General features: G+C 47.4%; 1 protein-coding gene across 3 annotated transcripts in view; it reads left to right on the top strand.

Annotated features, from left to right (window-relative positions):
* Positions 1 to 13,268, top strand: part of ZDHHC20 (zinc finger DHHC-type palmitoyltransferase 20) — a 73,007-nt gene that overhangs the window by 59,027 nt on the left and 712 nt on the right. Inside the window, exons 9-12 of one of the 3 annotated variants that reach the window (XM_047756367.1) lie at positions 3,768 to 3,894; positions 9,043 to 9,132; positions 10,964 to 11,079; positions 12,123 to 12,200. In XM_047756367.1, coding sequence (XP_047612323.1) covers positions 3,768 to 3,894; positions 9,043 to 9,132; positions 10,964 to 11,079; positions 12,123 to 12,160 — 371 coding nt within the window. In that variant the 3' untranslated portion in view covers positions 12,161 to 12,200. Of the gene's footprint in view, positions 1 to 3,767; positions 3,895 to 9,042; positions 9,133 to 10,575; positions 10,621 to 10,963; positions 11,080 to 12,122; positions 12,201 to 13,268 lie in introns of those variants that run through there. The other 2 variants (XM_047756369.1, XM_047756368.1) reach the window with 2 other exon arrangements.

The raw sequence follows: 13,268 nt of genomic DNA, 5'->3' as shown, positions 1-13,268 counted from the left end.
GCTCAGCGGGTTAAGGATCCAGCGTTGCTGTGAGCTGTGGCTCTGGCGTAGGCCAGTGGCTGCAGCTCCGATTGGACCCCTGGCCTGGGAACCTCCATATGCCGTGGGAGCGGCCCAAGAAATGGCAAAAAGACAAAAAATAAAATAAAATAGAAGTAGTGTATTGTATGTAAAAGTACAGAACTAACTATATTTTATTTTATTTTCTGTCTTTTTGCCTTTTCTAAGGGCCGCTTCCTGCGGCATATGGAGGTTCCCAGGCTAAGCTCTGATCGGAGCTGTTGCCGCCAGCCTACACCAGAGCCACAGCAACACGGGATCCGAGCCTCGTCTACAACCTACACCACAGCTCACGGCAACGCCGGATCCTTAACCCGCTGAGCAAGGCCAGGGATCGAACCCTTGACCTCATGGTTCCTAGTCAGATTCGTTAACCACTGTGCCATGACGGGAACTCCTATATTTTATGTTTTAATAAACGCTATTCCCTACATTTATAATGTCTTTTTTAAAAAATCAATGAAAGATACATAGGAGATTTACAAGTTATAAGGAAGCCCGTTCTCACATTACAAAAAATAGTTTAAGTCCTTAATTACAGCTTCTTTTTTAGCTAATCCCCTTTCTCCCCCCCAGCCCCCGCCACGATCAGGTGCACAGCTGACCACCTGAGGCTCAGTTCTTTCCAGCCTGTGTCAGTGACAGTGAAACGTCTGTGTGGTGTCACTAATATTAGCACTCATGTCCCCTTTGGCCCTTTTTTTAAAGAGAAAATACAGGGACGGGTTCAGTGAGCCACGTGAGTCAACACGCACCTGCCCCAGCCGGCAGGTGGCAGTGCTGTCATCAGGGCCTGCCATCCACAGCCTTGCATCCTCCAGGAGAGGTGGCGGGGCCTGTGTCCCTGGGAAGGAGGCAGCTGTTTCAGGCGACTCTTAGCTACTGCTGTGTTTGGATCGTTTAGATCTTGTGTCCTCCTGAGCCCCGTGACATGGGAGGGGCTCCCGGGTAAGCGCCAGCACCGTTGCCCTCTGCGGTGTCTGCCCTCCTCCGGTTCTCACGTCCTCGTCCTTTCCCCACGGATCCGCTTCCTCACGTCAGGGAGTGTACCCTCTCATCCCCTGGCCTTTAAGCAGAGGGGCAGGAGGCACCCGCAGTCCAGCTCCTAGGACGGCCCAGCAGCTCAGCACCGAGAGGGAGGTTTCTTCTGTTCAGCACTGACCACAGGCGGCGTGAGCATTGAGTGGGCCCCGGTCCTCAGCTGCTTCGCCTGCTTCCCGCAAACCCTGTAGCTGTCTGAGAGATGAGTGCTCTCCGGGAAACACAGGGGTCTCCTAAAAACAGTCTTTTTCAGACTTTCTTGCCAGTGACTACAGTAAGAAATGCATCATTTTATATCATGACCTAGTGCGTGCACACATATCCATGAAATTATGTAAATGAAACAAGCAGGATTTTTTTAAAGCATCAGTAATGTCACCTGCGTCCAGTGTGCTCTAATATTTTCTGTTGTAGTTTTTTGAAAAGAAAAGCTGACTGCAAAGCACTGAATTGATGAGCAGCAAAGCCTTCCCCGACAGCACTCCCTCCCGGGCGCACCTCCCACGCTCTGGTGACAGCCCCCCCCCCAGAGGCTGTGCTGCTGGCATCACGTCTGCCCCCACACAGCCCTCCCCCCACCACCACCTTGAATCATTCGTCACCTCTAAGAGCTCACACAGTCAGACTGCTGCTGTGGCCCAGACACGCCAGGCTCTGATCCCGATAGCTGCTCTTCCTGTGACTGAGCCACGAACCTTTTTGTCCGTTGGAACGGAGGAGGCCCTGTCCTGTAGTCTCTGCCCACAGCCTTTACCCGTTCAGCTCTCCCGAGCACCCTGCCTCGGGTTACTGCTCCTTGGGGCTCAGCCCCCCAAGTGTTTCTTTTCCTTCTTGTTTCACTTCTCCCCCTTTCCCGTTCTAGACCCTGTGATAAATGACCAAGCTGCTCCCAGCAGCACCCGCCCTGCACCTGCCCCCAGGCTTCCTCCTGCAGTCCGCTTGCCAGTCCATGGCCGCCCGTCTTACCTGCGTGTGTGATGGGGCTGGAGAGAGCCGTCACGGCCGTCTCACGCCCACAGAGGTGGTCTCAGCTGCAGGTGCAAAGTCTCAGACGTCACTGAGGCCCTCACCTCCCTTGGCAGTAGTGTCCTGTGTTTCTGATGAGGTTTGCCGCCTTGTAAGCCACAGCCGTGCTGCTGTCCAGACTCCCATGAGTCTCCTTACTCCCTCACCTGTTCCGTGAACCCTCCGTGGAGAAATGAGAAGTCGTCACAGGAAGTTCTTAGCCTCCCACCTTTGTAACCTCACCCAGACATTTCCGCTTCCGGATCCATCGCTGCCCTCCTCCTGACTTCCTTCCTGGTGTCTGTGGTGACTCTTAAGGACCTTTCCAAAGGCTGCCCGTTTCTTCCAGAATTTTCTTCTGTCAGTTTTTTCTTTCTTACATCATCAGCCTTTTCCAATCAGTCTCTCCCTAGCGTCTTATCCTGAGCTTATAAAACAGGCTGAAATGCGTTCTGTTCTTAAATAAAGAGGAAAAAGTCTTTTCATGTGAAATGAGCTCTTTCTCCAGCCCCACTGTACATCCTTCACAACCAGGCTGGAGGAGGGGCTCTGATCACCATCAGCTTCCTCAACCTGTTGTTCGTGGTTGACCCTGGTGCTCAAGCATCACCTCCTCGTATCTCACCTTCCTCCCCCACCCACCCCCCACGTGTCTCTGTCCCATCGTAATTTTGTTAGACTTTATAGACTGTGGCTTCTGTGGTCAGAATTTCATCTAACTTATCTTCGGATCCCAACACCTGGTCCTGTGCCCTAAGGCACACAGTCGGGTGTTCATAAATAATGGATGAGTGAAATTGCAAGAGACAGGATGTCTTAAAAAAAAAAAGGCAGAGTAAGGTATATTGAACATACTTGTAGATTTTCCATAATACTGCATAATTATTTTGACATTCTCTTTTATAGGGATGATGAAACATTCAGAGGTTATATTTTTTCCCCAAATAAGTTTCAGAAGTTCATTTTTTAAATGTTACAAATACAGTATTTATTTTATATTTATTTATATTTATAACTCTTCTTTTTTTTTTTTTTGTCTTTTCTAGGGCCACACCTGCAGCATATGGAGGTTCCCAGGCTAGGGGTCGAATCGGAGCTGTGGCCGCTGGCCTACACCACAGCCACAGCAACGCGGGATCCAAGCCATGTCTACAATCTACACCACTGCCCACAGCAACGCTGGATCCTTAACCCAATGAGCAAGGCCAAGGATCGAACCTGCAGCCTCATGGTTCCTGGTCTAGTTCGTTAACCACTGCGCCACAACAGGAATTCCTATATTTATAACTTTTGATATCAAAGATATAAAGCAAGAAAAGTAATACTTTCCTTCCTTCCTATAATATTCTTTTTTTGGTCTTTTTGCCTTTTCTTGGGCCGCTCCCGCCGCATATGGAGGTTCCCAGGCTAGGGGTCGAATCGGAGCTGTAGCCACCGGCCTACGCCAGAGCCACAGCAAAGCGGGATCCGAGCCGCGTCTGCAACCTACACCACAGCTCACGGCAACGCTAGATCGTTAACCCACTGAGCAAGGGCAGGGACCGAACCCGCAACCTCATGGTTCCTAGTCGGATTCGTTAACCACTGCGCCACGACGGGAACTCCCCTTCCTATAATTTTCAAACAGATTAATTACCTCTTCTTTAATGTATATGTGACAGAATCGTTCCGTGCTCCCACATTTTCATATGGACCTGATGGAAATGGCTTCTCTCTTGGATGCAGTAAAAATTGGAGACAAGTCTTTGGTGATGAAAAGAAATATTGGCTACTACCAGTATTTTCAAGGTAATTTATAAAATGCACGCCTCAGAAATGATGGGATCAGTGGTTTAAGGACCCAGCTTTGTCACCGTGGGGCTCGGGGCGCTGCCAGGGCACAGGTTCCATCTGTGACCCGGGATTTCGTTTGCTGTGGGTGCAGCCTAAGTAAAAATGAACGCGTGGAATCTGTGCTGGTCTGTCTCCCTGGTTGAATGTCTTGGGTTCAGAGGATGTGGTATATGATGACATGGTTATGAGCCTTAAGACTGGGAAAGCTCAGAATATCTCATATGGTATTTTATTTTTCGTGTTTTATAGGGGTAGAAAGAGAGTTTGGGCATATATTTGAATGGGGATGAGGGAGAAAAAAGATGGTTCATAGAAAATACAAATTTCTCTTTTTCCTCCTAAATGAAAATAAGCTGTTTGAAGTAAAGAATTGTAAGAATTTTTTTAATGGCCGCACCTACAGCATATGGAAGTTCCTGGGCCAGGGGTTGAATCCAAACCACAGTTGCAGATTGGCCGTAGCTTCAAAGATTTCCAGTTCAGGTTATGTGGTCTCTTGTGTCTTAAGTCAAAAGAAGAACTAGTTATTAATGCAGTTTTTACCTCAAATTTAAATGAGAATATATGCTTAAGATGATTCATGATTTTACTTTCTCTCAAATTCTCAGCCATCCTAAGCCATCTATATACCAAAGGTTACTATAGAAAAGGAAAAAAATATGTGAAATTCACGTATCAAATTTGTAAGTGTTGTGGGGGTTTTCCTTATTACTTAACTATATTGCTTATTATTTTGTCTGAAAATGACATATTTTCCTTAATTTCTGAGTGACACTCTTGCTTGGTATGGAATTATGGATGTTGCTTGCATTATTCCTGATGGGTAGTTTATTATCGTTTTTACTCTTTCTGTCCTATCTCTTTTTTCTCTGGCCGCTTTTCTGTTTTGTTTTGTTTTTGGGTTTTTTTTTTTTTTTTTGTCTTTTTGCCTTTTCTAGGGCCACTCCCGGGGCTTATGGAGGTTCCCAGGCTAGGGGTCAAATCAAAGCTGTAGCCACAGGCCTACGCCAGAGCCACAGCAACATGGGATCTGAGCCGTGTCTGTGACCTACATCACAGCTCACGGCAACGCCAGATCCTTAACCCACTGAGCGAGGCCAAGGATCGAACCTACAACTTCATGGTTCCTAGTCAGATTCGTTAACCACTGCGCCACGACAGGAACTCCGCTAAGGAGAATTTTTAAGATCTATTCTTGGGGGTCCTGTTGTGGCTCCGCAGGTTAAAAATGAGACATGGCATGGGTGCAGCAAGGAAAAAACAATAAGAAAGAAAAGTCAGGAGGCTATTTCTTGTCACAAACAACACAACCCAGAAGACAGTGGAATACGTTTTAGGAAGAGAAACAAACACACACAAGAACCCACTGACAACACTGAAAGTTCTGTTTAGAAAAAACAACCTTAAAGAACAACGTTCTGTGTTCCAACCAGTCAGAATGGAGAAACCTCAATATAAGAGACAGTGGGTGAAGGGCACGGAAGAGACTCCTGCACCTGAAGATACAGCAACGGGATCGACCCACGGCAGACACAGCAAAGACTGGACAAAAGGGCAGCAGCCCATCAGGGGGCCGGGCAGGCCTCAGGCGGAGTCGCAGACATGCAGCTTCAGGTCCTGCCACAATGTGGGGAGGGGCTGCAGAGAGTATAAAAAGCACAGAGGCTGGAGTTCCCGTTGTGGCTCAGTGGTTAACGAATCCAACCAGGAACCATGAGATTACAGGGATCAAATCTGTGCCACAGTTGTGATCTGTGCTGCAGCTTTGGCAGTGCCGGGTCCTTAACCTGCTAGGCCACAGGGGAAGTTTCCCTCTCTTACATTTATCCCACTGTTTGTCAGCAGACCTCAGAGATGTTGCGGGTTCTGCTCCAGCTGACCGCAATAAAGCAAATAACACCATAAAGTGAGTCACACAATTTTATTCCCCAGCGCATATAAAAATTACATTTACACTACCTGTAAACTGTTAAGTTTTCAGTACCATTATGTCTAAAAAACAACATACAGGAGTTCCCCATTGTGGCTCAGCAGTTAAGATCTCAGCTAGTATTCATGAGGATGCGGGCTCGATCCCTGGCCTCACTCAGTGGGTTAAGGATCTGGTATTGCTGTAAGGTGTGGCATGGGTTGTGGTTGTGGCCCAGATCTGGAGTTGCTGTGGCTGTGGCTCTGATTCAGCCACTGTAGCCTGGGAACCTCCATATGCTGTACATGGGGCCCTAAAAAGAAGAAAAAAAATAAAAAATAAAAAACAGGAGTTCCTGTTGTGGCTCAGTGGTTAACGAATCCAACTAGGAACGATGAGATTACAGGTTCAATCCCTGGCCTTGCTCAGTGGGTTAAGGATCCGGCGTTGCCATGAGCTGTGGTGTAGGTCGAATATGTGGCTCAGATCTGGTGTTGCTGTGGCTGTGGTGTAGGCCAGCAGCTACAGCTCCGATTCAACCCCTGGCCTGGGAACCTCCATATGCCATAGGTGTGACCCTAGAAAAGGCAAAAAAGACCAAAAAAAAGAAAAGTACTAATAATGAGAAGTTATTAGTTTGAGGAAGTTCCCTTTGTGGCTCAGTGGTAACAAGCCAAACTAGGATCCATGAGGATACAGGTTTGATCCCTGGCCTCACTCAGTGGGTTAAGGATCCAGCATTGCCATGAGCTGTGGTGTAGGTCGCAGATGCAGCTCAGATCCCAAGTGGTGTTAGCCGGCCACTGTAGTTCCTAATCGACCCCTAGCCTGGGAACTTCCACGTGCCACAGGGTGCAGTCCTTAAAAGTAAAGCCAAAAAAAAAAAAGAAAGAAATATTCCGGGAATTATGCGCATGTGACACAGAGACATGAAATGTGTGAATGCTGTTGGGAAAATGGCACCAGTAGAAGACTTGCTCAATGCAGGATTGCCTCAAACTTTTAATTTTTAAAAACCACAGTATCTGTGAAACACAGTAAAACGAGGTGTGCCTTTAAATTACTATGTCTTTTTGCCCCTCTTGATGTTTTAGGGTTTGATCTCTATCACTGGTTTTAAGTAGTTTGATGATGCTCCTCAGTACGGTTTTCCTTGTGTTCGTCCTCCCTGGAGTTCATTAGGCTCTTTGGATCTATGAATTTATACTTCGGTCAAATCCAAGTAATTTTCAGTTGTTTTTCTGTCTGCTCCCCTCTTCCTGTGCCCCCCCACTGGCTTTTCTCTTAGATGTGGTCGTGACCCACAGTCATTGCTCTTGTCCCTCCCACCCCCTCATCTTTTCTCTCGTGACCTCATGTTGGGTGGTTTCTGTTGTTACGTCTGTAAGTTCACTCGTCTCTTCTTCTGTGATGTCTAGTGTTAAGCTCATCCAGTGAATTTTTTATTTCAGATATCATATATCCACTTTTTCCTGTTAATTCATGGACATATTTATAGTCCCTGTTTTTCAATATTTTTATCTTCTGGTCACCCTGCCACATATGGAGTTACCATATCAGGGATCAGACCAAGCCACTGTTGCAACCTGAGCCACAGCTGGGGCAACGCCTGATCGTTAACCCACTGTGCTGGGCCAGGGATCAAACCTGTTTCCTAGCGCACCCAAGTGTTGGCGGATCTTGTTGCACCACAGTGTGAATTCCTATAACCCTGTAATCACTATTTTAAAGTCTTTGTTTCAGGTTTTCATGGTCATTTCTAAATCTTTTCTGTCGACATTTTTTCCTTCTTAGTTGTGTCACATTTTCCTGCTGTTTTTTATGCTAGTAATTTTTGATCGGATGCTGGGCATTTTGAATTCTGAGTAAATGTTATTCTCTCCCTTTAGAACACGCTGAATTTTGTTTCGACAGCCCATTAGGTTACTTGCATTTCCTGAGGCTCGTTTGAAGCCTCGTTAGGCTGAGGGTAAAGCTGCATTTTCTCTGGGGGCAAATCGAATCCTACGGCAAAGGCGAGAGCCTGCTGGGGCCTCAGGGGATCCAGCTGTTCACTGGGATGGCTCTTGGCTGGCGGTCCGGTTTGAATGGCTTTCGGGGCTCTGCAGGCTCTGGTCTGTTCAGCTTGCCCTCTCCAGGTGCTCTTTTCGCGAGTTTGCACACGCAGCTTAGTATGCCTCACGAGACTCAGGTAAAACCCTGGGCAGGTCTCCGTAGCCCCTCCTCTGCGTGTCCCTCTTCCCCAGTTCTGTCTGATAGGCAGGCCTCCTTGAGTTCCCGAAACCCAGGGACAGAGCACCACCTTGCTCTGCTCATTTCGTGCCCCCTCCTGGTGCTCAAGTTCAGCAGACGCTGCACCTCCTTGTGTGGCGTTGCTCTATTCAGACACCACGCTCTGTGCTGCCTGTTTTGAAAACAGCTGTTGTGCGTGCTGTTCGGCAGGAGGTCGAGCTTAGCAGTTAATCCGCCTGGGCTGCAAGTGCATGTCCCTGCGGTGCTCAGTTTCGATGATTTCGGAACGTGCGGAGTGCCCGTTACAGACCCAGCCTAGTCCGCGAAGCTGTGGGGCCGATCCCTGGCCTCGCTCAGTGGGTTAGGGATCTGGCGCAGCTGTAGCTCCAGATTGAGCCCTTAGCCGGGAACTTCCGTCTGCTGCGGGTTCAGCCCTTGGAAGAAAAGAACGTGTGAGAGAGGCGTGGCTGGCCGCGTGGGTTGTGGACTTCTTCAGGGCAGAGGTGTCCTTTTCATTCTGTTCTCCGACATAGCTTAGCACCCGAAATGGCCCCCAGAACATCTTAGGCTTCTAGGAAGTATTTGTTTAATGAATATTGTTGAATGAATAAATGTGTGGAATTTACATCTTACATTTCAACCTGAGACTCCATGACGTCCGAAGTGATTGTGATAAGCAGGTCAATTACCCAAATATTTGAACATGGATGTTTGAGGTGTCGTAGCCTTAACAGATATATTTTTAATAATTATGGAAGATACTGTTTTAAACTATGTGTAAATTATAAAAGAAAGACTGTTTCCTCAGTGGAGTCTAATGACCCTCTAAATTAGGGGTCTTAGGAATTAGTCTCTGAAGTGACAAATTTCGATAATTTCTTTATACCATGCCTCGGAAAGATACATGTTAAATTTGACCACTTTGAATTAACATGATTAAATTGATATTCTTCATTCCGCAGTCAGGGGGACGGCTGCAGTTTTCCGACTCGCCTTGTGGGGACGGATCCAGAACAAGCTTCCGTTTCAAACCAAAGTGAAAGTGGCAGAAGGTGTGTTTCTTGTCATTACGTTTGTCAGAATTCATTATAAAGCGAAGTGTGTGTGTGTTGCAGAGAGGATTGCGGGGGAGGGATGCAGCGAGCCAGCGTAAGTAAAGTTCCGTGGAGTTTTCCCGGAGGGTCTGTATCTGCATTCACTGGGCGAGCTGAGGACCACCGTGTTTCTAATCGGTCAGAGCAGAACGCTTTGGGGAGGGGGATAAAGGGATTAAACGTTGCGGTTAGTAGTGATCCAGGACAGCCCCAGGTCACGGAGGTGTCCCGACAGAGTAGGAAGCAGGCCACCCATCCTATGCCGTGTCTTCCCAGAAACCAAGACTCTTGTAAGGTTTGATTATGTTGGTTTGTATCAGTTATATTTTTTCAGAGAAGTTAGTCTTTGTACTATTCATCTTTTTTTTTTTTCTTTTTATATGTTTTTTGGTCTTATTGCCTTTTCTAGGGCTGCTCCCAGGCAGATGGAGGTTCCCAGGCTAGGGGTCTGATCAGAGCTGCAGCTGCCGGCCTACACCACAGCCACAGCAACACGGGATCCGTAACCCACTGAGCAAGGCCAGGGATCAAACCCACAACCTCTTGGTTCCTAGTCAGATCCGTTAACCACTGCGCCACAACGGGAACTCCTCACCACTTTATTTTGGTAAATAGATTTTTACTGCACGTGTGACAATAATGGTAATGAGAATTCAGAAATAAAAATACAAAATCTTATTCATTCATCTTAGAGGATATTTTCTCAGTGTTTGTGTGGCAAGCAAATTGACTTATAAACTCAGAGAAATTGTTCATTTTATTTATTTTATTTTTATTTTTTGCTTTTTAGGGCCGCACCTGCAGCATATGGAGGTTCCCAGGCTAGGGGTCAAATCGTAAGTACAGCTGCCAGCTGACACCACAGCCACAGCAATGCCAGATTCTTAACCCACTGAACGAGGCCAGGGATCGAACCTGCGTCCTTATGGGTGCTAGTCAGATTTTGTTAACCACTGAGCTACGGCAGGAACTCTGAGAAATAGTTCACTTTAAATGAAATGTGAAAGAAGGTAGATACTTCTGCCAAAGTGAAACCCTTGAAACGTATTTATTCCAGAACTAAATTATAGGGAGGCGGGATTATAAATTCCTAGGTGGTGGATTACTTTCAGAAGCACATAGGCCTTTAGGACCCTTGGGGCCTCGGCCTGCTCACATCTTGTGGGTCTGAGCAAGTTGCTGAAACTCTCTGAGCCTCAGCCTGCAGTTCTGGAAAAGGCGGCTTCCTCCCCCCCCAGGGGTTTGTACAGGTGGCGACCGTGTGCCCGGAGCCCCTGGCGCAGCGTCGGGCCCCAAGTAGATCCCTTTCCTGCTCCTTGTGCTGCTCCTTCCCTCCTTCCCTGGGTCTCTGAGCTAGAAAATAAGTCTACGCTGAATCACTAAATCATTTTTTCCCCTTAGATCTATACTGCAGAGGTAGAAAGCAGAAAACTTGGGAAATGACAGGTAATTTTTTTGTCCTGGCCACAGACGTAGACCTCACCTGTCCTGTGCTACCTACGGCTCTTGATTAACACGTTGAGTATGTTTCAGACTGGCCTCTGGAGTTCTTTTCCTTTTGCCTAATTGTTTTCATTGGCAGTGCTGAGTAGAGATTCTTGGGTCTAGAGAGTCATTTACGGGGGGGTTGGGGGCATATTTTTCTTTTGAAGATGGAGTTTTTTCAGAGCGCTGAGACCTCCTGAGTTGCCCTCACATACTTAGGAGAAGGAATACTAATTTGCTGCTTATTAATTATCTTTCCATTGGGCATTAAACTATTTACTAAGTTACCTGCTCCTCTTTTCAGTATTGGCTCAAATCAACCCTTTCCTATCAAGCCGCTTAGCGAATCAAAAAACCGCTTGTTGGACAGTGAATCTCAGTGGCTGGAAGATGGATCTGAAGAAGGCGTGGTCAGGCCAGGTAATTCTTGTCATCTGAGAACATGGCTTCGTCTGGTTAAAATGAAAGTCATCGGATCTAATAAATGCGGAAAAACCGTAATGTGATATTTTAAAATACCAAAATAGGTGGGACTTTTTAATAAAATACCTTAGATGCGGGGAGTTCGTGTTTCCTGGCCACTTTCATGGAGCCAGAGGTGCGGGAGGAAGGTCAGCAGCTGCTTCTGTGTTTTGTTCTGTTCTGTTCACGGTTGTCTCCGTTGCTGTTCCCCAGCCGTGTTCCCGCAGAGGCGGCGACGTTCTTGGGCATCATACTGTGAATGATGCTTAAACAAGGTTATTCTTTAGGGTCATAGCTTTTGCATATTTGCAAAATAATGTTGAAAGGCCTTCTGCTCTTCGGCTGTTTGTCTTAGTCTAAAAAGAGGGCACTGGACATACTCTAACCTTTTCGTGATGCCTCTTGACCAGTTCCTGAATTACGGATACAGGGGCAACAGGTGACACGATGGACGTGGGCTCTGGGCAGACCTGGGTTTCTAGTGTAGTCTGACCCCTTATAGCGTCCACAGCCCACAGCCTACCCATGGTTCTTATCGCTTCTAGTAAGAACGTCCTCCTTGTGCTGTGGGAAGGGGGTTTGGACACTCAGATGGATTTGCACTAACGCAGGGAAATACCCTACAACTTGGGAACTTGCTGCCAGAATTTCTGACGTGTCACCATTTTGGCTTTTCAGCAGCAGTTCAATTCTCTTCAATTAGTGTCATTACGACCTTCGTTCAGGTCGTTGGAGTCTCCGTATAAGATCAAGGGAAGATTGGTCTGGTGCACGTGAAATTCTTGCTGCTGAACGTTTTTTAGAGCCCGTGGAGTTTTTCGCAAAGAGAAGCACAAAACCAGCTTTCAGCCCTTAGCTCGGCTTCCCTTTCTTCTGGTGGCACCAGAAGGCCATTTAGTGTTTACATAAAACTTGCGTTTACTGTAATCGTCAATTTGACCGTTTAGCCAGAAAATTGGTACTTGTTTTTTGTCATGTCGTATATAATTATGTGCTTGCAGGGACAAATAATCATGTTACAGTGGCCGTAGAAAATTGAGTACCACTTGTTCATAACTAACCAATTGACTAAGAGCAAGGTAAGACAGTATAAAGGTAATTTCTTCAAACAAGTGCCGTTTGTTTGCATGTCATCTCAAAACAGCTTGTAGTTCAGTCTTTTTTTTACTCTATTATATCAGCAAAATCAAGTAGTTCCGGAGAGATCTACATAAATCCCATATTCTTACCATTCCTAGCACAGACTTAGTGACTATTTATTGATGGGTTAATGAAAATAATAAAAATCCTTTAGAATTGATACATGGACAGCTCACCTTTTCAGCACATGGTACCTTATTTATTAGTTTGAGGGAAAAGGGTGGCCTTTGCCCACAACTGAAGAAATCCGATGCAGAGAAGAGAGAGTCAGACGGAAGAAAGCCTTAAGAAGTTCGTTGATGTTATTTACTTGGTAAAAGATACAGCAGAGTAGCAGTTTACGGCAGCCGCATGCCCGGATCGGCGGTGCCCAGTCTGTGTGCCCAGAGGCAGTAGCCAGAGGAGGTTCACTGAAGGGGGAGGAGGCCTTCCGCTGGACCAGTGGAACCAGTGAGCGAGCGCTTGATACCCACACTGAACCACAGAGAGGCAGTGAACTCTCTCCTGATGCTTAAAACCAAGAGGACAGCGACTGCCTTTGTGTGGGCAGCTAAGCTCAGTGGCTCGGCAGCGTCACACGCAGCTGTTGGAGTTTGAAAACCTCTGTGTGGTGCTTCTTGCTTCTATTGCTACCTGACAAATTACCACAAACCTAGCAGCTTAAGACGACACACCCGTGTTCCCTCCGTTTCTCCTTGCTCATCCTTTGTGTCAGCCGGGGCACGTCTGTTCCCTTGCGTGGTGTTTGTCTTAGCACTCAGTCCCCTTCCAAGGACCTGGAGCCCGAGTCCCAGGTACCGCCAGAGCCTCAGACCCAGAGAGCATCGGAACCCGCCGGGTGGGGTCCCGCCGGGCAGGAGCCGTCCTCGGGGCGCCCGGCCCGGGCTCTGCGCGTCCTCTCCCCGTAGACGGAGAAGCGGCTGAGGCTCGTGGTGAGATTCCCACCGACATCCTCTAGCGTCTCCTCAGAGTGTGTCCAGGCCCGTGGAAGGGAGCCGTGTAAGCGC

The sequence above is a fragment of the Phacochoerus africanus genome, chromosome 13 (assembly GCF_016906955.1).
Source record: "Phacochoerus africanus isolate WHEZ1 chromosome 13, ROS_Pafr_v1, whole genome shotgun sequence".
Lineage (NCBI taxonomy): Eukaryota > Metazoa > Chordata > Mammalia > Artiodactyla > Suidae > Phacochoerus > Phacochoerus africanus.
Note: the sequence above shows the minus strand (reverse complement) of the source record. Positions and strands in the feature narration are given on the sequence as shown.